At 45.3% G+C, this 27183-nt stretch overlaps 1 protein-coding gene across 3 annotated transcripts in view; it reads left to right on the top strand.

Annotated features, from left to right (window-relative positions):
* The window catches only part of HTR4 (5-hydroxytryptamine receptor 4), a 90228-nt gene that overhangs the window by 8622 nt on the left and 54423 nt on the right, over positions 1–27183 (top strand). For all 3 annotated transcript variants that reach the window (XR_003527670.1, XM_027643714.1, XM_027643715.1), the window contains exon 2: positions 17237–17318. Coding sequence is in view for 2 of the 3 variants with exons in the window: in XM_027643714.1 (XP_027499515.1) it covers positions 17293–17318 (26 nt within the window). In the remaining variant the exon portion in view is untranslated. The remainder of the gene's footprint in view (positions 1–17236; positions 17319–27183) is intronic.

The following is a 27183-nucleotide window of genomic DNA, read 5'->3' as shown; positions in this document are numbered from 1 at the left end:
AAGGGTGAAGGAAAGGCTTGGGGCAGATGAAGGGTTACCAGGAGCCAAGCATTCCTGCTGTTTCCCAGTCAGTTCCTATCTTTTCCACTACCACATTCCTCTTCTTTAGCAAACATCTGATCCTTCACTACTCTTTGGACCCCCAGACATTTATTATTACAGCTTTTGTTTATTTAAAAAACAAACACACAGAAAATTAACAACGAGAGCCCAGATCAAGGATCCAAAAATGGGAACCCAGGAGAGACTGAAAACTCTAATCTTGGCACACGAACACATTTTTAGGTGATGAAGACTTAACAAAGCCCAGCTAAAAGGAACAAGAGCAGGAAAAGTGCCCCAAAGATGTCTGCAAAGAGAAATGGCAAACACAGTGGCACTGATTACCATCCTTCACTGGAGCTCAAACACCAGACCAAACAGTGCCAGGCTGGAATGCTGTGGCACAGCTGGCACTGCACGAGGCAGCTCATGGCAAGACATCCCAGTCATACATCCAGGCTTGATATAAATACAGATAGTTTTCCTAAACAGATTTTAAGATCACATTGCCTCAGGGAGTCTGCAGAGCATTCCCTAACACGAGGCAGGGCTTTCCTCTGGGAAGTCAACAGCGTCCGCAGAAATCTGTCACTTCCACTGGTGTGTTGGCTGTGCAATGGCCTCTACCGTGGGATCCAGTCGGATCCACTGCCGGAATTCAGTCATTGACCATGAAAATTTGCAGGAAGGCTCTTGGTGACAAGTTTTCACAACCCAGTTGCAGAGACATTCAGTGTCCAACATCAGAAACTGGGTGCAGAGGGTCTGCTTCCTCCCGGTGGGAGTCAACCTTATCCCACCCGAATGCCCACATCTCCTGAGTTGTTAGGAAGATGGATCAAGTGCAAAACAGGAAAGATGGAGAGAGACTAATTACAAGGGCCTGGAATGACATGACAAGGGCGAATGGGTTCAAACTGACTGAGAGTAGGTTTGGATTAGATATTAGGAAGAAATTCCAGAGAAGCTGTGGCTGCCTCATCCCTGGAAGTGTTCAAGGCCAGATTGGATGGGGCTCTGAGCAACCTGGTCAAGTGGAAGGTGTCCCTGCCCATGGCAGGGGGGTGGAACTGGATGATCTTTAAGGTCCCTTCCAACCCAAACCATTTTGTGGTTCTGTGATTGGTGAGGAAGGTATTGCATGGGAAAGGACATGGATGTTATACACAGGAAACAGTGAATCAACAAACCCCACCAACTAATGCTGAAAAGGAGCAAATACAGCAGCTGTGCTTATACAGGGGAGTGTGATGTGGAAGGCAGGGGATGGAGTCCTTCTCTGTGCTCTTTTCAGGTTTGGTAATTTCACTTCAGGAAAGCCATGGGAGAGATCAGGGAGCGCTCTCAGGAATCAGCAGGAGGGAGGAGCAGAGCTGGGCAGGCTGGGCTCTGTGTCAGTAACAGTGTGGCCAGGGCTGATTCGTGGTGCAGCTCTTCAGATGCAGCAGCAACTGCAGAAAGGAGAGTAATAAATAGATTTCGGAGTCTGCAGGGGTTAGGAAAAGAAATCACAGCAATAAAATGCAGCAAGAAAGATTTAGGATAGACCCTAGAAAAATCCCTACATGTACTTCCCCTGGGAGACTGCATAAAGAGAATGTGGAATCTCCATCTCCAAATGTCATCTACAGCAGGTTAAAATATAGTTGGGTCTGATGAAACAGCTCCTCAGGGTCTCTGCCAGCCCTTTTTCTCCATCTGATTTTTTCTCTTCGTGGCCTAAGAATCTGTTTTACAGTCTGAAAAAAACCTGGGAACTGAAACAACTAAATGACAGATCTAGCAGATTTTCTTGGTAGAGGGTTGTTTTTTTTTAGGTGACAAATGGAAACTTCCCGTGGGAAAAGTCTGATTTCAGTGTAATCTGATTTTTCTGTGAAAAAGTGAAGATCATAAAGAAAACTTGTTTACTGCCTGGATTTGCTGCCTTGATGGTGTTCAGAGGTTTTATTGGATTTACAAAGTTGGTGCTGACGAAAGAGTTTGATGCCGTTTTCTGTTAGGATGTTCTTCCTTCAGATCAAAAGCATGGTTAAATGTAATAAACCAAAGGTACAGATAACAGGGGAGGAGATTGTCTCAGTCCAGCATTTCCTGCTTCCCTGTAATCAGCCACTTCATTCTTGTTGCCACTGCTGTTTTTGAAAGGTATGTTGTAAGCACAGGTACTCCTGCCCTCTTCCCGAGTGCATCCACGATGCACATCCAGATATTTCTTGGTTTCCTGGCATCTTCCCCCTTCCTGTGAACCCAGACCTACCTGTCAGGTAGAGAAACAAGGACAACCTCAGCACATGAGAAGGGTTAATCTGAAGGGAGCTGATAAAAGAGATGGAGACAGACTAATTGCAAGGGCCTGGAGTGACAGGACAAGGGGGAATGGCTTCACACTGACAGAGAGTAGGCTTAGATTAGATGTTAGGAAAAAATTCTTTCCTGTGAGGGTGGGGAGGCCCTGGCACAGGTTGCCCAGAGAAGCTGTGGCTGCCCCATCCCTGGAAGTGTCCAAGGCCAGGTTGGACAGGGCTTGGAGCAACCTGGGATAGTGGAAGGTGTTCCTGCCTATGGCAGGGGGTTGGAACAGGATGAGCTTTAAGGTCCCTTCCCACTCCCAGTCTGGGATTCTGTGATTTGTGCTGCTCCTTTCCACAGTGGGCTTTGGCAAAGCCATTCCTCATCCTATGCTTAGCTGGCTCCAATCCCAAGGCAGGTGGAGCCACTGGCTCCTGTGGGAGCGGGCAACTGAGGAGAGCTGTGGGCTGCACTGCACATGGGACTGATGCAGGGAAAAGCTGGGGAGCAGAACCTGGGCACTGTCCCTTCATCCCAGAGAAATGCCATGACAAATTACTTTCCTTTTTCTATTTCCCTGTAATTTTTTACTTTATGTTCACCATCGTTCACTAAATGGGGGATTTTTAGAACACACCTCTAATTTCTATCCTTAGCAACATATGTGCAGATGTAAGGTTTTGAGCAGTCACCAATCACACCACTTACTGCTCATTGTGATGCCTCCACACTTTCCCTCCTCCCTCACCATCCCAGAGTAATTAAGAGGAAATTCAGCTGCTGCCTGAATGGACACATTTTCAGCAATCTTCCTTAATTCTTTATTTACTGTAAAATAAGCAGGAAAAAAAATGCAACATCAGTTCCTCTTCCAGGGATGGATTAGTTCTCTCGTCACATCTCAGACTCTCTCCCTTGCCCTTTCCCAGCTCTATCCCAATTTCTGATGAGCTGTGATGAAAAGCAGTGGGGAAAACATCTGATTGCTGCCCGTGAATTCCTCGAGTGAACACATTTCCGAGGTAACTAGTGTGACAAAAGCTGAGCTATTCTGGACCAGCCCTTGGAGCTGAGTGTCCAGTCCTGCATTAGACAAGGACTTGTACTAAGTGAGCTGAAACTTCACTTCTGGATCATTCATAGCAGGACCTGATGCCATTTCCTGCCAAGCAAAAAGAAAATTAAATGTCTGTTGCTTTCAATAAGGAAGGTTTTTAGCAATGGGAATAGAATATGGTGAAGAAGCAGAGGGACTGGCTGAAGCAGGAAGAAAGGATACTGGAGAGGGTGAAATGAGATGGTGTCTGACCTGTACCTCCCTCTTTCAACAGAGCCTTGAACAACTGCTTCAGGAATAAAGTACTCTCTGCTGTGAGCACAGACATCAAAATCTGGCCTCACAGTGAGGGGATCTCAGAGATCCCACTGACATTTCCTTTTGATGCTCTGCACAGTTGAACAAACAGTTCACAGGTCTGTGCAGCCTCAGAGTTACACCTGAGGGAGCACCTTCCCCTGCTTTTGGAAAACAAAGGAGGAGGGAAGGAAGATGTCTGTGTTGCTGAAAAGCTTTAAGCCAGCTCTGGATAAATGAAAGGCCCAGAGGGCTCTCCCAGACTTTCATCCTGCCCTTGTCCCTCTCCACCAGCTGGAGCCCAGGTTGGAGCAGGAGTAGGAGGAAAAGGAAGGGAAAGAAAAGGAGGAGGAGGAGGAGGGCTGCACCACTGCACAGGGATGCACCAGAGCTGGGCTGCAGGTGGCACTGAGGGCTTCCCAAGGGCTCCTGGGGGAAAACTGGGGCCATGCTTGTAATTCAGGCACCTCTGGCTGTCTCTGCTGAACAGAGGAGAGCATCACCTCAAAATGTCATCTGTCACCTTGAATCAGAATTATACAGAAATTATTTAAAAAAAAAGCGATGAAAGCATGATGCACTGCCTGGGGTACAGCCCACCAGTGCTTCAGCCCACAACTGGAGTCCTCTTCGCTTCCTTCCCCTCCTCCTTGCTTATTTTATATTTGCCTTTAGACATGAAGAAGGTTAGGTCCTTATTCCTGAGGCAGGAAAGAGTTGTTTTTCTAAACAAAATATGAAATTTGGAGTTAAGCAGCTCTGGTTTATCCCTCCAACTCGTTTCAGCCTCCTTCTCTGAAACACACACACTCCTGGCTGCCCTTGTCCTCCCTGTTTGGCCAGTTCAGCAGAGTGCTCTGAGCTGTACTGTCCTAGTCAGGGGTTGCTGTTATCACTTACAGCTGACTAAAACCCTTCCAAAAGAATATTTCCTTTGTTACAGAAATGCAAACAGGCAGGAATTTTGAATAGCTGTTCTCTGCTCACCGGTGGCTGTTTAACAGGGTTGTCTTGGCTAGAGCTTTGTATTTTTTCTGACCTGTGTAACAGGTCCAGGTGGGACTTCCTGAAAAGGGAATTATTCCCTCGTATATTCTCATTTACTCTGAGGGATGTGAGGCCCTGGCACAGGTTCCCCAGGGAAGCTGTGGCTGCCCCATCCCTGGAAGTGTTCAAGGCCAGGTTGGATGGGGCTTGGAGCAACCTGGTCTAGAGGAAGGTGTCCCTGCCCATGGCAGGGGGGTTGAAAGGAGATGATCCTTAAGATCCCTTCCAACCCAAACCATTCTATGATTCTGTGTTCCTAACTCTCCACCAAATCAAGTTTGTGTCCCAATTGGAGCAGCTGAGAGAACAGTGTGAAAAAAGAGGTAAATGGACCAAAAAAGAGACAGCACAGAATTCTGAAGCTCAGACCATTCATATCTTTGACATCATTTAGGTCACAGCTGTAAAACAGCTGGATAACTTAGTGTGTATGAACACTTTAAGGATCCTGTGTTCTATGTCTCATGGTCCCCATGTAAAGACTGGGGGAGTAATTACCCAAAGCTTGTTACCTGTATGGCTTTTGCTTGTGAACAAGAGCCACATGAACCTCTAGAGGTGCTGCAGAAGTGGGACTAGCTTGGGGAAGTTAGTTCAAATTACGCCAACACATCTGGGATCTCCAAGGTCAAGGATAGGGTGGATGTGGGCTAAGGTCCAAAATTCCAGTGAGACACATGCCCGGACTGTGCTTTTTGTTAATTCACAGTCCATGTGGCTCTCGATCACAGTGAAAAGCCCTACCCATAACAAACTGCTCTGCAAGTCATGTAGTGACCTTGATGAGCCATTGTAGTAGCAAATCCTGCAAAAATGCTTTCGTGCATCAGTATGGATGTTAGAAAAGATCTTGGAAGTCAGGTGTGCAGGCAGGTTTATTACAGAAGATCCAATCAGTTATAAATCCACATTTAACTTTAACAGCGAAGTGCAGACAGTGTGACCTTGCCTGTCCCTTCCCAGCCTCTGCTGTAAACCATATGCTCCACAGTCTTTTTATCTTCTTTTTTTTATGATTATTTGTCCTTTATCACAGTTGTTTTAAAGTGTATTTTGTCTGTAGGAGCTTCCAGAGGTAGAGGAGAATGGCAGGATTGTACCAAGGCAGCACCATTGTGCAGCAACGTGCCAGGAGGGCAATTTTCTGCACCCTGGGCAGGAGGCAGCTGGTGGGCAGGGCAGCTCTGAGATGGCAAAGGGCCAAAGACTGAACCAGAGAGATGTCCCTAAGGCAGCTGAGAGCAACATCCCTGTCTTTTCCTCATCCTGAAAGTCAGTGAAGAACAATTTTGCTAATAGAATAAACGAAAGCATCTGATTCAGTTCACTGTAATTACAGGGGCTGTTCTTCATGAGCATCTTCCAAAAATCTGGAAGTTTTATGTATTAGGAAGGATCTGAAAGGATTGGGTGTAGCAAATAGCTCATGTGCTGCTCAGGGGCAGAGGTGATGGGAGATTTCAGAGAAGCATAATTAAACTTTCGTTGGCTCCATCTGGAGAAAAAGACAAGTCTCATCCTGAAGAGTTTTTCCAAGAATGACAAGTAGGAATGAAAAAAAGAGCAAAATGACAAATCATTAGTTTTGAGTGACTGTGAACGTTTCCTTGGCTTGGGAGGCTGCCAGATCACTTTGGGGACCAGCAGCCTCCACTGATTTGCCTCCCAGCCCTGGGAAACATTTCCAGGGAGTGTGAAAGAAATGTCTCTCAAGCAGTCATCAGTTTTTGTTTCAAGAGACAGTTCTTTCCTCATATCCAGGCTGCTTTGTGGACCCTTAAGTGCTGCAGTTTTGGGTGGAAGTGGTCTGAGACACACCTGGAACTTGTTTCCCAACAAGGACATTTACTTTTGGCTAATTTAGTACTTTGCAACTTCTTAGGGCAATTTTTTTTTTCATTTAATTTATGATGTACTGTGCAAGTATGAGTAAAAGTTGGATATTTCGCTAGCAGGGAAGAAAGTAAAATATATTAAAAAAAGATCCTTTGGCAAACACCCACATCAAAGTTTTAAAAAGCAGTCTGAAAATACTAAACTGCATCTGTAGGCTGCAACTGCTCCTTCCCCACTGTCTATCCCTATATTCTGTAAAGGGAATACAAAATGACAGGAAATCACAATAGCAACTTTTAAAGCCACTTCTTGATTTTTTATAAATAGCTACACTTAGACCCCAGCTGATGAATATTCATTGCAACAAGGGTTTGGCATAAGTACTGAGACCATGAAATAAAGGAGCTTAAACAGGTGAAAGTAAGGGAATATTAGTGAAAAATGCCCCAAAGTAGCTTGCGGATTAAGAAGATTTACAACCCTTCTGGCCAGCTCTTGCCCTGTGTCAGATTTCTGTCCCAAAACGAACCCATGAAGGATGTGTTCTATTGCATATTTTTCAGAGACAAAAGCTGAGAAATTTGAGGTCTTTCCTAAGCTGGTTTATCTGTTTAGAACTACAGATTTTCAAAATAAAGACCTTCATTGATACTGCTTGTGCCCTGATGCCAAACTCCCTTTCCCATGTCACAGACCATCCCATCCAAATATCCCATCGAGTCCAATGTATAACCAATCACCATCTTGTCAACTAGACCAGAGCACTGAGTCCTCTTGTTTCTTAAACACCTCCAGGATGGTGACTCCACCGCCTCCCTGGGCAGCCCCTTCCAGTTCCTGACAACCCTTTCCACAAAGAAATTCTTCCTGATGTCTGGGTGCAGGGGTCTGGCTAGAGCAGCTGGTGACACTGGGGACTGCTCACAGATTTGAGTCAAGGCTGAATGGGAAGTCAGTTCTGTAAACACTGCCAGAGGAGAGTGGATATTATTTATTTAGTGCGATAATGCAACAGCAGTGGGTTAATCCAACAGTCATTAGCAACAGGTCATGCTCTAATTAGGGAGTCTGGTGCAGTTGGCTACCTCTTACTGAATGCCACCAGCAAGACATCAAGTGTCTGGGGTAAGTAGGGGATTAATTTGGGAAGCAAGTGCTTTCAGGCACAGTTAGGACTGCATGCAGATCTTTTTCTTTGCCTCCCTTCATCCCAGCAATTAACATAACACAGGGCTCTGAAGTGGCACTCGCTGCTCTCTTAGTTGCATGAAATCTTGAACAAAAGCTCTAAACAGCTCTCTTGAGTAATTAAATCTCATCTGAAAGAGCTTGACGTCCCAGGGGGTACAAAGGAGTAGTTCTTTTTTCTACTCTCACAGAAAGGGGAAAGGAAAGTTCTGCTCCTCAAGCACAGGTTTATATTTTCAATGGGTGTTTTTTTCCTTCTTCGTGCTATTTTAAGAAACAAGTTTCCACAATTCTATTGTCTGAACATCAGAAGTTTCTCTTCCTTCGACAGGCAGTGAGATTCTGACACCTCATATGTGAAAGGGAAGAAAATACCTTGATCAAATAACTGCATTCAGGGGGGTTTGCTGAATCTTCCATTGAATGACTTGCTCTCTTTAAAGAATGAAGGACTGAAATCAGTGACTGGAGGTGTCAGGTAACTACTGGAAAAATGCCACACACATCACTCTGGATACAGTACTCAACCTTCACACTCTTGGATGCTTCTGCAATGCCTTCACATTGCAATTCATCTTTTCAGTCATAACTTTCTCCTCCATCAGCCTGACTGTCTGAAGAGACTCCCAGTTCTGCTCTCTGTTCATCAGATCAGCTCACAGTTCATCAAATCAGGGAATCACAGAATCATAGAATGGTTTCTCTCACTACAGTGGGTTTAACTAACCAAGATCCTATATGGAGTTGGTATAGTCCTGTATCAAAACCTCAAATCAAATGCTTTTCTGAAATCAGGGAATACAGCTACTTATTACAACAGTATTGTTGTTATCACTGAAAATATCAAGGTGGCAAACTCCTCTAATTCCCACTGATTTGCCGAATTCTATTCCCCATCTTTAATTCCTGATGAATTGTATTTTTTATGAGCTATTTTATTATTGTGCTGAATTCAATCTTGGATTGATAGGCTTATAATCACCTAGATTATCCTCTTTATTCTTTCAAAATATTGTCAAAGTTGGACTTGATGATTTTAGAGGTCTTTTCCAACTTAAATCATTCTGTGATGTCCACGTAGAAGCCTTGGCCAAATGCACTCACACTCATTCTTTCCCCTATGGGATACATCTGATGAGGGAATAACCCTCAACCTGTGGAGCTGATGCCTGGTCCAGCATAACTACTGCTTCAACAGTCTCATCCTCAGTGGGATGCACATCCAAGGGTCCCTCCAGTATCACCAGAAATGATGGGTGAAGCCTTCTGTATTCAAGTCCTACCATAACTTCAGTTCCTTTCTTCATTTGGGGAGCTGCTGATTCCCTGCAGAGCTGAAGTAAGCAGAGGAATTAGGGAACTTGCACTTCCCAGCAGTACAAAGCAGGATGCCATTACCATCCTTTCCCCACGAGGGAAGCAATGGCACTTGGTACATCAAAGACAACCTGACAGAAACCAGCCTACAGACATTATTCAGGGAGTAACAGCCAGAAACAATCAGAATTTGAAAAATGCACTTGTTCAAAGCATGTGTGCTGTTAGAAAGAACTGTTGTCTGTGAAACCATTGAAAATGAGCCACATGGCATCTCATTGCTGCCAGGTGCCTGGTGCCAGCCACAGTTTGTGTCTGGACAGCTTGTTTTACCTGTAGAGTCTGGCTGATGAGAACTCACAGCCCACCTAAGTATGTCCTGTCATTCTTGCTTTGGAAATAACAGTTTGCAAGCAGCTTGTCTTATAAGCTCATTTGCCCTTGTGCCCCTTCCCATCAGGAGCTCTGTAAGGCTCACAGGCTCAGCCCACCAAAACACAACCTTCAGGGTCACAGCTCCAAGTTTATTTTGGTTTCTTCACTTTTAATGACTCGATAAGGATTCAGTAATTTGGTAATTTGATGTAAAATAAGTTGAAAACATCAGCAGCATCTTGGAAGGTGCTGAGCTCAGCATAGTTTGGCAGGGAAAGACAACTCCTCCACATCCATGTGTCTTAAACAGGGAAGGACTGGACCCAGCTTCTGCTCAAACCCTGCCCATACAGCTGCCCTGACTTACAAATACCTGCTCTGTGATGGGGTCACTTATTGCTTCCACTTGGGATGATAAACTAGCAAAGCCTGCAGCAGGGGCACAGGCTCTAGTTTGGGTGCCCTTGCCCTGCTTTTAACTGCTTTCTCTCAGTAAATGTTGTGTTCCAGTTGATCCCCTCTGACCATCACCAGAGCAAGTCATTGCTTTATTGCTCCAATTTGTAAGTATCTACAGACATCTTTTAAATTCTTCCCTGGGGGGGGGGTGGTGAGGCCCTGGCACAGGTTCCCCCGGGAAGCTGTGGCTGCCCCATCCCTGGAAGTGTCCAAGGTCAGGTTGGACAGGGCTTGGAGCAACCTCATCTAGAGGAAGGTGTCCTTGCCCATGGCAGGGGGCGGAACAAGATGATATTTAAGGTCCCTTCCAACTCAAACCATTCTGTGATTATATGATTTCAAAGTAGTTCTGTTACTGCCATGAAATATTTGGAGCAAACTCTTCTGTATGTAACATCAGAACCTGTGTGGAGGGAATGTTTTATAGCACATTCCCTCTTGCATCATCTCAATCTTTTTAAAAAGTAATTCATTAATTAGCCTTTTGACTTTCCCTAATGGCATCAACTTCTTAAGCAGAAAAGATGATGGCTGTGCACTTTATGTATCTTGTATGGAACTGGAGGATCACATGGTCTCTTGGGGACTGTGATTATTTTAGCTTGATGCTCAACTAACTGATTTTTTAAGTGAGCCAGAGGCAGCTCAGGTTTAAGATGAACACTCTCAGCCAGTTTTCTCCTCAGGAGCTGTCATCCTTTAATGGAGTGTGAAGAAATGGCAGCAGAGGCATGAGTCAGTTGGGTTGGTTACAAGTATGTGCAGCTCAGAGCTCTGGCAATTTTGTCTCTGCTTCATTTTCTAAAATGTCCTGTGGATCCACAGCATTTCCATCCCAGCACAGGGGCAGCAGAAACCTCCTGGCTCTGGTCTGCCTGTGGCAGCCAGGAAAGGGGATAAGACAAGCGGAATGTGATGCAATGTGTTAGACCATGGGGGACCAGCACCCTCGCTCAGGGATGGGTCTGCTGGCAGCAGCTTCACATGTGTGTGAGTTTATTTGGCTTAACCTCCCAGTGTAGAGAGTTTTGGGGAGGTTGTGTGTTTCTTTGTGCTCATGACAGCCTTGACAATGCTCATGTGGGAGTGGGTCTGTTGGCACACTTGGGCAGGAGCGGGGAAGGTCTGTGCCTGGAGGCTCTCATACAATAGGTTATAGATTTCCAGGTAAGCCTCTGTGACAAGTTCTCTGCTGCAAAGGTATTCAGACAGATGCACCCCAAAGCTTCCCATCAACAGTGAGTTTGGTCAGACAACAGTAACAAGGAATCTTTAATGCCTGAGATTTAAAGCTTCACCTAAACCTTTTGCACAGCTGAAAGCACAGAAGGTATAATTCAGCACAACCCAACTGATTTCTTAGTCATAGTTACACAGCAAAGCAAAATACCCAGGCCAGGAGATACTGTTGTTTCTGCTGAAGTCCAGGGGTTGCAGAACTATGAACACACTGACTGGTGTGACTTGGCACCAGGCTTCAAACAGGAGCTTATTTCCTGCTTGCATTTCATCACCATAAAACCAGCTTATGGTAGCAATAAAAATAAAACAGAGGAGTTTTATTCCAACACAATAAAGTTATAGTTATGCGTGACCTGCAGATGGGGAGTGGAACACGTCTACCACACAATAACCTGTGTAGGGAATTGGGCAGGAGCTGCAGGTAGTGCAGAAGGTGGGTTATACTTGAGTCCTCCCATTGCCCTATGGGTGAATCCCAGAGCCTGCAGTGCAGTATCAGCCACAGAGGGCCCCTCTGCAGTGAGGAATCTTTCCTGGCTCGCTCATCCACTGTGACTCATATTCCTCTCCTGGGCCTGGGTGATGCAGTGCTACCCAAGTGGGTTTGCAGCAGGAAAGGGACCCAAACGAGGGACAGGAAGAGGTGAGAAAGGCTCGTCTGCACAGCTGGCAAAGCAAGGAATTCCTGTATTGAAACGTGGTCGCTGGGGGTGACTCCAGGCTCTCCCTGAGATGTTTCAGCTCTCTGCCCAGGAGGGAGATGGATCCTTTCAGTGCTCTTTCCCTCAGCTGTCCCAAGGTGGCAAGTACTGGCTTTTGCATATTAGCAGAGCCCAGAATAGCACAGCAGTGTATCTCTGTGATAAGATGGATGTCCATGGCAATGTGCATCTTCCACGGGTCATTTTCTGCTTGCTTTGAAGTAGGGAAGCTTTTAAACAAGAAGCTGGAGCCTGAGGCTGCTGAAACCAGAGGGTTGCCGTTGAGTGTTCTGGTCTAGTTGGCAAGGTTGTGACTTGATGATCTCAGAGGTATTTTCCAATCTAAGTAATTCTGAGTGCCACAATCACTGCCCATCACTGCCTGCGACAGTCTTGCTGGGGTATGAGCTGACCACTGCCAGGGGAGCACGAGGACTTGTCCCTAAAGTTTGTTTGCAGTAGGATGGCACTATTCTGGCTAGTGATTTATTATAGACTTGGTAAAAGCACAGATCCTGGATCAAGCGTAGACCTGCTCTCAGGGTGTGTGCAGCTGTCTGCAGAGGCAGAGCTGAGTCAGGGATGGCGCTGAGCATCCCACAGCTCCTCCAGTGAGCTGTGAGTTACTGTCAGTACCACCACACCATGTCAAAGCTGAAGGATTTCCGTATTTTCTAGCATTTATAGTCTGTGATCCTCTGCTGTGTAAACAACAACGGTTTATTTGACTGCAGGCACAGAAAGCACAGCTGGTGCCTTTCTGGGGCAGTAGTTTCCATACCCTGTCCTGCTGTTAGAAGAAGAGAAACTGGAGAGTGTGTTTTTAGGAAGGGAAAATCTACAGTGAGTTATGAGGAAGTTTTATGACACGTGAACAAGAAAGCGACATGGTAGCCCTGCACAAATCCCTGTCAAACACAGATGGTGACAAAGGACTCAACAATCCTTCTTGCCTTCAGTTGTTAAGTGATATCTCATACTGTATTATGTCTCTTTTAAGAGACCCGGGATCCCATGTGGGATGTTTCTCTTGGCTTCCTATGCTGAGATTTGATAGTGCAGTTGAAGACTTGGAGTGCTTTGGTTACCAACTGGCAGTAATTGCTAAAGGTGAGAGCAGCGAGCTGTGAAATTTCATAACACCACTGTCACAGCAAATAACCCCTCAGGTTTTATAGCTGCTTTCTCTCCTCAGACCTCTTACACAAGCATAGCATAGTATAGTCAAGGATCTTGTACAGATGTCTCTGCTTTGGAACAAAGTCACCCTTGAGCAACCCACAGAAACTTTACTGCTGTAAATATTTGATCCAGGAGAACAGGTAGGCATTGCTGCTTCCCCGTGCCCTGGCAAAGGGAACAGCCATTAGACTGTGTGGTCTGTTAATATTTTTTTGGTACTCAGAGACGGAATTTAAACTCTAACATTTGACAGCATAGAATACCTTGGTGCAAAGCTGAAAAGGCACAGAGGTTACAGCTCAGAGCTGTGAGGGCCAGACTGGCAGGAAGGAAAGCCCTTCTGTCTGCACACAAGGTCCTGGCTGCTGCTGTGACCCAGGTGCCACCCACTACTTCTGCATCCCTTGGAATCATGAACCCACTGAACTCAGTGCCTGTGGTTTGGGTTGTCAAGCCAGAGACTTTGAGTTTAAAGAGCTGTTTTGAAAAATAACCCTTCAGTGAAAAGATATTTCTTCTGTATTTGCTATTTAAAGCTGGACTCCATTTTATTTTTTCAGGAGATGTGTCATGTCTATCTTTTAATTTTTCTGTTTAAGTAAAGTGCTACATTTTAACCTCCTGGAATGATGTTTGATTAAAATCAGACCAGTAATCTGTCTCTGCTGACAACTGAGGGACTTCTTATCAGCTTTGTCCTTCATAGAGAGAAAAGAGACAGCAGTGACAGAGGACAGAGAATGCCAGAAGTGCTGTGGGAGGGGGCAGTGCCTTTGCCAGAAACGGGTGGTGAAAATGAAGCCATTTTATCTGGGAGCTAATAAAATTAATCACTCTGGTATTTCTTATTCCTCAAGTGTTGTCTTAGGCAGGATATTCTCTTACAAAACTCAGAGGGTTTTGGGCTGCTCTGCAGTCATGATCAAGAAATTAGCTTTGGATTGAGGTGACTGTCACTTCACAGCATCAGTTTAACATGGCCTGGGAAAATCTTTCCCAGGTAGCCTCTGCTAACAACCTCTTTTTCTCTGATAATGGTGAAGATTGAGCAATGAGAAAAAATCACACCCCCAAATGTGAAATGTGGTGGGAATCAAGCAACGGCTTTTTTTATTCAGTCTCAGCTTCAAATTGGCAGATGTTCACTACAGAAAGTGAGGAGCCTCCTGAAATCACAGGTTTAGATAGTAGTAGTAGTAGTCTTTATTTATGTTAGAGTGATTCTTCTTGCCTCAATCAGGAAATCACAGATACTGGATGAGAGCTAAATGACTCCCTGTACTTCCAAGAACTTACACTCTGAGATGTGGAGGACGGCAATTTCCAGGGGAAGGCTAAACAGGCTTTCTAAATGTCTGCAACATCTTTTGCTCTGTGTTATTCAACAATGAGTGTCTGCCAGGCTGAAGTCAGAGGCTGCACCAAGTCATCATCACTGCACACCACGCTCTGCTCTAAAAAGACAAAGCTGGCAAAGGAGGGCGGGAATTTTTTTTTTTTTTTCACTTTACACTTGTAAAGAGAAGAGTGAAGTCAGAGAACTTTTCTTCACAGTCCAGTTCTTCACAGAGAGCATGAGACACTCAGAAACTTAGTTTATTTTTATATCCCCCTCCCTCCTCTGTGGTGCAGCAGAGCATGCACAAATGGGTAATTTAGATCACTTAAAAAGTCATCATACCAAAGGTATTAGCAGAAGTGGGTTTAATATGGTGTTGTAGAAGTACAACTCAACAAAATTTGATGGCAAGGTTCACTCTATTCTTTACTACAGGGATGAAACATCCAAAGGAAAATCAAGTTAAAATTGAGCTGGAATGATTCACACAGTGACCAGACACACAGAAGGGTAAGGGAGACCCTTCATGGAGTTGGGAGGTTCGGGGTGGATCCCCTTGCTCTTTAAACACCTGATGGAGCTCAGATGTGGCTGTGTCCAATCTTAGTCTCATACTTGGACAAAGGTTTATGTCTAATGGAATTAGCTACATGAATTTCATTAGTATTAATTCAGCAACTGCCAGTCACTCACTGACAGTCTGTGGTGAATGAGGGGGTCTCTCAGCCTTGGGTAGGGAAGGATCTCTTAGGTAAGGAATCTCAAGCCTTGAGAGGTGTCCCAGCTCAAGGGGAGATCACCTCAAGGGAGGGCTCAGAGAAGCCTCACTTAAGATGTTGTATTAAAGGAATAATTTTGGCTTCTAGTCAAATTGCATACAATGGGAAAGGTAGGCATGAGACTCCGTGTACCCACAACCTTCTTTGTTCCTTGATATATGAGTCTTGGTAAAGCCACCCCACTGTTCATGTGTTAATTGCACGATTGGTGTTCCAGGCTGAGATGCATCAATGCTCTGACATATGCTCATATGTCACTGTTCTCCATCGTGGGTTTCCTGGAGGAGTTCTTGGCCCAGCTCCTGCTCAGGCCTTTACCTCCTGTGGAGCCTGTACCAACCTACTGCTGGTTTGGTTAAGGGTTAGAATTCATCTGTCACAGAGCAGAAGGGACAGTGTGATAGCTGTAGGTGAAAGGAAATGGGCTTTTCAGAGTGCTCAGTCCACCTTAGATGTGGCTTCATTTAGGGTGTCAGAAGTGGTGAAGCAGCACAATCCAGCACTGCAGGAAATGGGGGTGTTAAGTTTTCCAGAATGACTCAACGCTTCTGTTGTCACCAACTCAGCAGTGACAGAAAGTGGAACTTGATGGGGGTTGAGTGGGATGGAAATAAATTGGATTAAGAATGTGTCAGTGTCTCAGTTAATTGGTGCTTGCAAGGAAGATGGTTTGGCCACTGCTGTCATCTGATGGGACATTTTCATCTCTACAGAGCAGATCAAGGCCACCACATAGAGCAGGTGAGTTTGTGGTCCCTTAAGAGAGAGGGTTACCTGCTGACCACCAGATAACTCCTTATGGTCTCTGACAAGTGAATTTTTTCTCAATATCTTAAAGCCACTGAGTGGCCTTGAGACCATCTTCCAGGACGTTCTTCCTACCTGTTTGATAGGCAGCTGTCACAGTAGCTTGTGGGGCATTTTGTACTATGGAAGAACTCCAGAGCAGGAGCACAGGAGAGAGTGGGTTTTTTCCCCCAAATTAAAGTTGGAGGTCAGGTGTTAGGGACACAGAGGTGACTTGATCAGAATCTCTAGACCTCTCACCCTTGTATTTGCAATATACAGCAGTAGTCTTTAAGTCACCAGATCCCAGAGTGCCCTTAGAAACACCAGTTGAAGGCTGAAAGTGCACATAGTGGCCAAGTTCTGTGTGCTTCCACCCTCTGATAAAAATATCCTTTAGACTTGAGTAGATTTTGCTGGCAAAACAATGTATAGTCTATACCTCCTGAATTACTGCTCGTGGTAAACACTGAGCCAGGTCTGGAGAGTGGGGGTTCATTTGCATAGCAAACCTGGCATGGTGTCTAGGAAGGCTGAGGCAGGGTTATTACACCCTTCTCTTTGAAGCCAAGTAACCACAATGGCATTATTACATCTGAGTTGATATTAATAGTGTCCTGGTGGTGGCATTATCCTTGGCTCTCTAGAGACTCAACACCAGGAGCAATCAACAGCCTGAAGTGCTCAGAAATTGAGCCTGTTTTTTCCACTGGATTAACAGCAGCAAATGCACAAACTTATTATTAAGATGGTGCATTCATTTCTTTGGAGTTATGATGGAATCTTGATACAGTTAAAAATCCCATTAATATTTACATCACTTAGTGTTACTGTAAGTAAGTACATTTATTTTAACTCGAGCTGCAAATTGTTTAGTTCTTTGTAATTACAGTACTGCTATTAATTATTCATAAGGTTGTACAATATAGTGTCACAGGAAACCCGTTTTAATTTAGTGGTAAATCAATGTTTTAGTTTTGTGTAAAAACAGAAACTAATTTACCAGCCCTTCTTGCTTGTGTTTTCCCAGATGGGTTTTGCAAACCTTCCTCAGCTGCTTCTATTTAAACTACTTTTTGTAGTTTTGAAAGTTTACAAGTTACTGGGAAAGTCTTAGGTGCAGTTTATAGGAGTGCAGGTGATTTTGAATGGTCACAACAACCCTCTGCAGTGCCCATGCTTCTCCAGGGAAGAGTGGTTGGAAAACTGCCTGGTGGAAAAAGCTGCTGGTTGACAGCTGGGGTCTGTGAGAGATCCTGTAACTTATACCTCTCCTTTCTAACTCTCTCCTCTGCAGGATGAGGTCTCTTCTGTGGACATTGAACTCCCAGCTACCTATGCCTATTGCCTGTGATGGAAGAACTGGATGTTAATGTGAGGTAGGATAAATGACACGGCTCCTTTTGTACCACATCTTGTAAAGCTGCTGAGCTGCAGAGGGGCAGAGGCCCCACGGTGTGTTTGTAAAGCTGCAGGATGGTATTTTCTGTTTGCTTGGAGATGAAGGTCTCTGCTCATGCAGCAATGCCTGGTTTGGGGATTCTTGGAGCTTCTGTGAGGATGTGGTGTCACCCTGGTATGTGTCAGATGGGACATAGACAAGTCAAGGATTTCCTTGAAGTAGGAAACGTTAGGAATTTTGCAAAGGCTGCAGTTTGAGGTTAGAGAGACATTCCTGGAAATTTTTGACAGTTCAGTTTGGGGCTTGTATTTGTCACAGCCAAGGGGGGTGGCAGACCTCATTTTCTCTAATTCTAGAGTAGAAAAATAAATGACCCGCAAGTATTTAATTTTTATATTTTATTGAATTTTTTAATTTCATGTGACTTGGTGATTACTATTGGGCACATTTATTTTAGGCAGTAGGTTAATGAGATGCTGTCAAGTGGTTTGAAATGAAAACTTGAAACCTTAAATTGGTTAGAGAAACCTAGAGAGGACAAACTCTGCTTGTCTTGGGCACTTGCTGGTTGCAATCGTACCATGCACAAGGTGTAAACAATGGACTTGTGCAAGACTAGTAAAGCCTTCTTAGACCTTTGGTAAGACTTTCATTGTATTCCTACAGAGCATTCCCTGTAGCCAGGAATAAAGTAGAGCTCCCAACAGCATGAGAGCCCCTCCTTATCTTACAGGAGCTAAATCTGACTCCCTTACACTGTTGGAGCACAGGTGACTCTTATCTACACCAGTTCTGAATGGCATTGTTGGCCATTCTTGTGCATTTTGCCATTCCTTTCTTGCCTTTTCTTCCCATTTACTGCAGTGCATCATGTTGGTAAATTGCAGTTTGATGAGTCTGAACATTGCTCAGAAGCTCTGGGCTGGTTTTCACGGGCTGGCTGCTGTTTCCATTGGACAAGCACTTAAGAAGTAGGCTTTGAGAACTAGGTAGTTTTCCAGTTCTCTCACTTAACTCTTTGTAGGTCCTTGGGCAAATTCACAAGGCTGATGGGTTCTCCCCTCTGACACCTGCAATCCAGCACTGGCAGCTCTTGTTGCTCTTCAGGTCCATAGCTGGGAGAGGAGAAGTGGAAGAGCAGCTGCCTGGCATTTACAGCCAGGACTGGGTGGGCAGAGCTGTGGTTCTGCAGCTGGAGCTCTTCTCATGCTCTTGGGCAACAAGGGGAAACCTTTGCTATGTGAGTAGGTACTTCTGAGTGTGGTCAGAGCTGTCCTGAGTACTTCACACTGTATGAAGGGTTTTTGCTTCCTTAGATGTTTGGGAGAGGTTATGCTTTGAGAAACAAGCTTTTGAAAAAAATCACCAGCATGTTCAGTGCAGGTAAATTGCTTTTATAAAACCCTTTTTATTGTAGCTGCTGGTGAAGGCAGAATCCCTTTGCTATATCAACTATGGAGAAACAATGTATTATTTGATTTTGTCACAGCAGTAATTGCTTTTTATTTTTAAGCTGAGCCCCTAAACCAGCTGAATTTTAGATTGATGTTAATTGCTTCCAAACTTGGCTTTATCAGCTTTAGTTTTCTCAGTTTGTTGCTGGAAGTATTTTTGTGGCTTGGAAACCTCTGAAAAGCGCAGAGCCCTCCAGCAGTTCTGTGTGGGGCTCATTAATCTTACCTTGACTTTGAGAAATGAGAAGCAAGGTGAGGGAACAAGGAATCAAATTGGTTGAATTAGTTGTGTTTGTTTTGAAGCAAAGAAAAGATCCCATTTTTTAACCCAGCCACTCTTCTCAAAGCCCTTGTACAGAGGCACAGTGAACTCTAGTTCTGACCACAGATGTTCTTGATCATATGCCCTCCGGAGTCAAGTTGCATGTTTGAGTCAGTCTCAAATCTGGAACCTTGCTGTGTTGGTCCAAGAGGCTCCTTTCCCTGTGGATTGCAAGAAGTGGAGCTGTTAGTGACTGTCTCTAAGATGGATTTATTGCCTGTAGGTGGTACAGTGGCAGGAGGGCTGATGGCAGAAAGGGCAAAGAAGTTCTTGGGTATCCTCTCTCTATCCAAAGCTGGGGAGAAACAGGAGCAATAGTCATAGTGGGAGAGAGAGAGAACCAAAGACTCATCTGGAGCCCCAGGGATGTCTCAGGAGAGGAATCTGTGTGTGCCCTCGGTCTCCCCTTCATTGGACACTGGCAGCCAGTCATGAGCCCAGAGCTGGGCTGGGAGGCAGGACAGGCAGAAAACTGGGCTGAAAACAGATGTGACTGTTTGGACAAGGAAGAAGCTGTGCTGAGTGGTTGCAACAAAACACGCATCATATTTAATGACCCAAAGCATAGAAAATGGAAGGGGTTTAAGAAAAACCTAGTATGCTCCAAGTGCCCTGTCAGTGAGGACTCATGGATAGCAAACAGCTTAAGATTCCTCCAGCAGGTTCCAATAGAAGTATTGATTCTTAGCCTTTATTCACAGGCTCTTTTCAAAACCTCTCCAGCTTCTACACTTTAAGTCATTAAATCATTGTTTATCTCAAGTTCTTTAATCACATTTTTGTTTAGGTGAGAAATAGCAGGCTATCAAATGTCATTTAGCAGGCAAGAATCAGCCTAGAGCTCTCTTCCTAGTCCCCTTTCCAAGGGAAGATCAACTCTAATCCTCCTGTAATACCTGCAGCATCCATCCAGAAAGGGATTTGTTCTTGCATTTCTGCAGAGACAAATGTGCTGATTGAGAAGATTTTTGAGCCCTGTCTCCTCCACCTGGTCCCCGCAGCAGGGACAGTGCAGTGATCAGAGGAGCACGTAGGTGAGAGCTGAGTGCTTTCATCCCTTGGTGTACAAGTGATACAAAATCCTGATTCACTTACTGAGCTGATGTGGTTGAGTGCACCTGCTCCTGAGGGTAATGGCAGGCAGTGCCAGAAAAGACCAAAGTAAAACGCTACAGATCCCTTATGGGGCAGGATTTAACAGTACTGATCTACATCAGCTGCAGATATGACCATGTATAAGCTGAATGAAATAGGCACAGCAAGAAGGACACTGAGGGGCTGGAGTGTGTCCAGAGAGGGAAAGGAGCTGGGGAAGAGTCTGGAGAGTCAGTCCTATGAGGAGCAGCTGAGGACATTGGGGGTCTCAGCCTGGAGAAAAGGAGGCTCAGGGGGGACCTTCTCACTCTCTACAACTCCCTGACAGGAGGGTGGAGCCAGATGAGGGTCGGGCTCTGGTTCCAGGGGACAAGGGACAGGACAAGAGGAAATGGCCTCAAGCTGTGCCAGAGGAGGTTCAGGTTGGACATCAGGAAGAATTTCTTCCTGGAAAGGGCTGTCAGGCATTGGAAAGGGCTGCCCAGGGAGGTAGTGGAGTCCCCCTCTCTGGAGGTGTCCAAGGAACAACTGTATGTGGCACTCAGTGCTCTGGTCTGGTTGATAAGGTGAGGATCGGGCACAGGTTGGAGCTGATGATCTTGCAGGTCTTTTCCAAGATTCTGTGATATGTTATAAGGACCCAGTTGAAAGACAATTGCTGGGTTTGCCGGGTTTATCCTCTCTGTGCCTGGGCGTGCTGGGATAGTCAGGTACAGCAGGGACACTTTGGAAGGAATCCACAAAGAGCACTAAAACACACAGGGTGTTTCTGAATCTGGAGCCGTAGACTTTACAGAGCATTTCCCACCAGCCAACTCAGGGTGCAAGGAGAGGGGCAGAGGAGGGGGACACAGGGAAGCAAGGCACAGTAAAGAGCCTCACTTTCACATTTTAGGGCTACCAGCCAAAAATCCTCAGCAGCCAGAAGATCCTTGGAAAAGAAGTTCTCTTTGCCGAATGCTCGCCATAGCCCAGGCACTGCTCTGCCAGAGCAAAAGCCGTTATCAGCCTGGGTTCATATTGTTCAACTTTTTCTCAGTTTCTAGGGAAACACTTTAAAGCACTATATTTATCGGAATGTCTTTCCAAACACCTCCGCCAACACTTAATTAATGGAATTTTTAAGCCTGGCTCCAGCTTCTGCAAATTAATAGTGTGCTCCCTTACGGCAGCAGGGGAGCAAGTGAGACACGGATAGTCCCATAAATAAGTTGGAGGGTGCAGAGGCAGAGGGGCAGCTCCTATTTGCCTGTGTGTGCTCAGCCCCCCGGGGAGGTAAGGCGGTCACACACTTCTGTGATGTCTCATCTGCTTTTATTAGTGTGCCCTGAGGAATCTGTGCAGATGAAAATGTCCTGGATAAAAAGATGGGCCATAAAAATGAACTTTTTGGTGTCTTTCATCACGTCTTTAGCGTCAGTGTCTCTGCACAGAGTGGCAGCTAGGGAAGAACTGGAAAAGGCTGTGGAAGGGTGAAAACCATCCTAAAAGAAAGGGATATCCTGGAGCAGACTTGGCTCTAGCACTTGGCAAAAAAGGGCACCTGCCCTAAAAAGCAGCAGGAAAATGGGCTGGACCTCATTGCCAGCTTTTCCCATGCCAGCTGCCTCAAAGGGCAAAGCTGGCAACTGCAGTGCCAGGGCTTTCCAGGACATCCTCCTGGACTTCTGAGGGCTGAATCTCAGCATTAAGCAGGCAAAATTCAGTTTGTCTCCATGTCTGGGAACTCTTGAACCAGCGGTGCTCAGAGGTGGTGAGTAAGGAAGCTGGGAAGGGAGTATTAGGGTGTCTTGAGAGACAGGACTGCAGCAAAACCAGAGCTGTGCAGGAGATGCTGGACCAGATGTGTGGGGGTTCATAGGGCACTGTGAGTCACATCGACAGACCTGAGGTTCCTTCAAGATCAAACATGATTTTATGTCTCAGAACCAAAGGGGATTGGATGTAGGGGGAAATCTGGTGGCTCTGCTCTCCTCTCAGTGAGTTAAAATTCCATGAGCTGCTTTGGGAGAAGTGCAGAAAGGCAGTCCTGAGGTCCTGGTGAGATGTCTTTTCTGAGAATGTGGTCTGGGGAACAGGACTGTGGTGCTGAGTGCTCTGGTGAGCTGTCACCTACTCCAGGTGGAATAGTATGTGCAGCTGCAGAATAAGACCTTTCAGTCACTGGCAGGAAAAATCATAGACCTATGGCACCCAGCAAATCAGGGTGTAATTTATTTGCAAGTGATCAATTTTCAAACTTAAACAGATTTTATAATCAGTCTGTGCTGAGACAACTGGGAGAGCCAGAGACAGTTCCCAGCTGTGGATTGGACTTGAAGCTCACAAAACCTGTGAGTGGAGTGTCCACAGCTGATGCCACCAAGAAACCTCTAGGTCATTTCACTCCTCTATGGGGAAGAACTTTTGTCCCTTTGCATTGCTCTCTTCTCCAGGAATGACTGTTTCTAGAAATCTTTGTCAAGGGCTTCTGCAGATGAGCACACCAAGACATTCCTCCTGGAAGCTCTTGCACTTGTTTGCTACAAGCTAAACACAATGAACAAACACTTCCAGAGCTTCTTAGGCTGCCCTGAGAGAAATGTGCTGGTAGTGACTCCTAGGTGGGATCTGGGTTCCGTCTGGGCTGAGTGTCTGCACTTAACATCCTCAAAGCAGTCCTCTGTCCTGCTGCTTTCCCAGGTTGACCTCCTCTCTTGTTTATTTGAAGTGAGAAATGTGATGAGGCTTTTGTGGAGAGTATTCAGAACATGCACTTAGTTGGAGTTGTGAAAGGAGGTTTAAATAAAACAAGAAATTTAAGTGCTCTGTTCTTGAATCAAGGACTTTCTGTGTCCTTGCTTGGAAAGGACACCTGTCTGGAGCCTAAATACATGAGCAAGGGTCATACAAAATGAGCTGGTGAACACATACTCAGGGACTGGAAGGTTTCTGGCTGCTACCTCTGGAATTAGCTTTCAAAACTTAGTCTTTATGGCAGAGCTCAAATTGAAGTAGCAGAGCTGGAAATACATAACATCTCAAAGGTGACTTCTGTCCCTCCTGACTGATGTGTTTTGTGTCAGGGTACAGTGTTGGGCAGTTCAGAAACTGTTGCACTGGAGAAGTGGTTGAGGAGATTCAGCATTCCCTGGGGACACGAGGCAGCCACTCAGTCAAGTATTCAAGGGGCACACACTGTGGGAGCTGAACCCATGAACCCCACCATGAACCCCCAAAACTCCTTGGGACATACAGTTCTGTGTTGCCTTCAAAAAAGGAGCGAAAGTACCTCCTGCTACCATCTGATAACGAACGAGCTGGGAACTGGTTTCGTGTGGGGTATCTCAAAATGTGTTCCAGAAATCAGTGTATTAATTTGGCAATGTCTGCGCCAAGTCTTCCATTAGCAGGGGTAACAGCAAGAAACTCTCTCATTCCTCTAGAGTCTTGAAACTGGGAAACTATCCAGGAAATATTAGAAGTTAGACAGCCAATAGCTGTATTTGTCTCTTATTGTCCAGGGTGTAAACAAGCACTGGGAAAAGTGCACAGCCTGGATATTTTAATATACGGCCTGATGCCAGGACTCTTCAATTGGTCTAAACTAAATGCCTCTCATTTAACAATATTTCCCTAATGGCAAATATTGCTTGAAAAAGCAGAGAAGGATCTTCATGCTTTCAGATTTGAAAATCTTGCAACTTCCCTGGCTTTTGGCAAAGATGGGACCAAAGGTTTTCCCTGGTTGGAAAATGAGAACTCAGTACAGGAATGCTGATAAAGAATTGCCATTATGGTGTTTTGATAAAATGTTTTCATTAGGGAAGCAAATCTGTGGACTTTTTTGTGGTTTTGTTACAGGAAAAGTTATAATAAGACAGGACAACGAACGCTTTTAGCCCAGGAGCAGCAACTCCCTTGAAGATTTGTGAGCTTTGAGATCAGTCTCAGTGCACCCCAGTTTTGCAACTGGTTTTTGCAGGAGGCATCACACAGATTTCTATGAGAAAATCTGGGCACTTGGAGTATGTTTAACATGAGTCTAAACCTTGATTTTTTTCACAATTTTGTGCATCAAGTTACTCCCTGTTTCTAAACTACTGAAGTAAAGCTTGAGACTGTCGTGTGTGTAACAGTGATGTTTCTTACGCCTCTGTGAAGTAAAATTCTTTTGTACAATAATCAAATTACAAATATTCTTGTTCAAAAGTACATACTAAAGCCTGCCTTCAACATCCCTATAGAATAGGGAGATGAATGACAATTAATGAGAATACTGCTGGGAAATAAGGTGTTTTATTACATCAGCTCTTCTGAGTGTTCCTATATGGTGTTTGCCATTGAACATGCAGCCTTCTGAATGACATGCGATAGGCAGGAGCCACTTAGAAAATAGAAGATAATCACATTATAATTATGGAATATACACCAAAAGTCAGGATTATTTCTGTGCTTCTTTTATCATCCTCTGTTTGTCACTAGACTGACATGTAGTTTGGTAGATGCAGTGGGTTTACTTCTGAGGAGCAATTCTAATTAGGAACTGATCAAGACATTTCTGATTAAAGGCATGTTTCATCTTTGGTTTTATTCTGCATTTACAAAAGAGAAATGATTGTTACAACATCACTGCTGCACTTTGTAGTGTGTCTAAATCCCCAGCTATGCCTAAGTCACAGATTTGCATTTTTCATCATTGCAGAGTATTTGAAAACTCCATTAAAATACTCTGGCCCTGCAGACAACCACAGAATCCAGGAATGGTTTGGGTTAGAAGGGACCTTAAAGCTTATCTTGTTCTACCCCCTGCCATGGGCAGGGACATCTTTCACTAGACTAGGTTGCTCCAAGCCCTGTCCAACCTGGCCTTGAACACTTCCAGGGATGGGGCAGCCACAGCTTCTCTGGGCAACCTGTGCCAGGGCCTCACCACCTTCACAGAGAAGAATTTATTCCCAATCTCCCATCTAACCCTGCCCTCTGTCAGTGCGAAGCCATTCCCCCTTGTCCTGTCGCTCCAGGCCCTTGTAAATAGTCTCTCTCCATCTTTCTTGTCAGTTCTTTTCAGGTGCTGGAAGGCCACAATTAGGGCACCCCAAAGCTTCTCTTCTTCAGACTGAACAATCCCAATTCTCTCAGCCTCTCCTCACAGCAGAGCTGCTCCATCCCTCTGATCATCTTGATGTCCTCCTCTGGGCTCACTCCAACAGGTCAATGTCCTTCCTGTGTTACATATCTGAAAAGTATTGTTATGTTTATGTGAAAATAAAAGGGAAATATTCAGCACCTGAAGGGGACAGTTGGAATAAAATTTGAAGACTAAAATTTGAAGTATATTATCAGGAACAAAGCATAGTGCCAAGGTGCTGCAGACTCCAGGTGGATGTGAAAGGGTGTGATCTGTGACTGCAGAACAGCTCTCCTTGGTAGTCGTTTAGTGGATACAAAACAAAGTAGTTGCAGCAGGGGCCCTTCGCCCATATAAATACTATGCTCTTAATCTAAGGCTAATTTCAGAAGTTAATTTTAGCTTATATTTAAGGTGACAGTCTAATGGGTTTTTAGGATTGTACTTACATACATCAACCCCGCAGTGATATCTGTTCATATGTGGGTGTAAATTATGTAACTCTTGATCTGCTGCCTGGGAAAGAGCAGAGCCAGGGTTTTATCCTTCCCTGTAGGAAAAGTAGAGACAGACCTGTCTGCTGAACTGCCTAACTTCCCCGCAAGGGGAGAGGCCCAAAGGCTTAGGCAGCACCCAGAGGCTCACCAGGGCTGGGTTTATTTCCTACCTCATTTTCCACGTAACTGTGCAAACTGCTGTCTCACTCTCTCCATCTCAGACGTTCATCTGTATGAAAATCATGATGAAGCATCACATTGTCCAGGATCAGTTTTCAGCACCACATGGAGTTTTCATCCAACAAAGGCAAAAACTGCTGCTGCTGTCAGCTAAGGAGAGTGCATGAAGCAGCTGAAAGCTCATTTATTTCTGGGTTTGTTACTTGGAGCCCTCATGCCCTGTGTGTCAGCCTGTCTCTGGGCTCTGCTCTGCTCTGGTGTGGCCTCAGAGTCCTGGGGGCAGTTTTTGGCACCACAATATAAAAAATATCTAAAGCAGTTAGAGAGCATCCAAAGGAGGGGCAGGAAGATGATGAAAAGGGTCAGGGAGGGGAAGCCATAGGAGGAGTGGCTGAGGGCACTTGGCTTGTTCAGCTGGAGGAGACTGAGGGGAAACCTCACTGGGGTCTGCAGCTTCCTCACGAGAGGCAGTGGAGGGGCAGCTCCGATCTCTGCTCTGTGTGACCAGTGACACGACCCCAGGGAACGGCTGGAGCTGTGCCAGGAGAGGGTTAGGTGGATATCAGGAAAAGGCTCTTCTGCAGGAGGGTGGTTGGGCACTGAACAGGCTCCCCAGGGCAGTGGTTACGACCCCAAGGCTGACAGAGCTCAAGGACAACACTCTCAGGCACATGGTGGGATTGTTGGGGTGTCCTGTGCAGGACTAAGAGTTGGATTGAATGATCCTTGTGGGTCCCTTCCAGCTCAGGATATCCCCTGATTCAGTCTCAGAGCCTGACGTACATGCAGAGATGGAGCCATCGCTCTGGTCCCCATGTCCCTGAGGTCCCACAGTTTTTGGCAGCTCCAGCACACACCTGCTCCCAAATGGGAGAGCTCCGAGCAAGTACTGATTGACTGTGCAACCCCCACACAGCAATTTTTAAAACATTTAAATAGCCTGTCTTCTTTGCTTCATCTTGACAATTGGTTTTAATCAGTATTATCAACTGCTTAAAACACTTAATTCTCTCAAGCACTATAACATTCAGCCTCCAGCAGATACTTGGAGCGGAGGTGCAGGATTGGGGATGTTATCAGTTTAGTTTCAAACCAGCATGAAAGGAGAAGAAAAATCATCCTTTCCATCCCCCCCCCAATTTATTTTGTTTTTAAAAAAAGGCACTCAAATAAACTAATCATAT

The sequence above is a fragment of the Corapipo altera genome, unplaced genomic scaffold, assembly GCF_003945725.1.
Source record: "Corapipo altera isolate COAL_440 unplaced genomic scaffold, ASM394572v1 75, whole genome shotgun sequence".
NCBI lineage: Eukaryota > Metazoa > Chordata > Aves > Passeriformes > Pipridae > Corapipo > Corapipo altera.
Note: the sequence above shows the minus strand (reverse complement) of the source record. Positions and strands in the feature narration are given on the sequence as shown.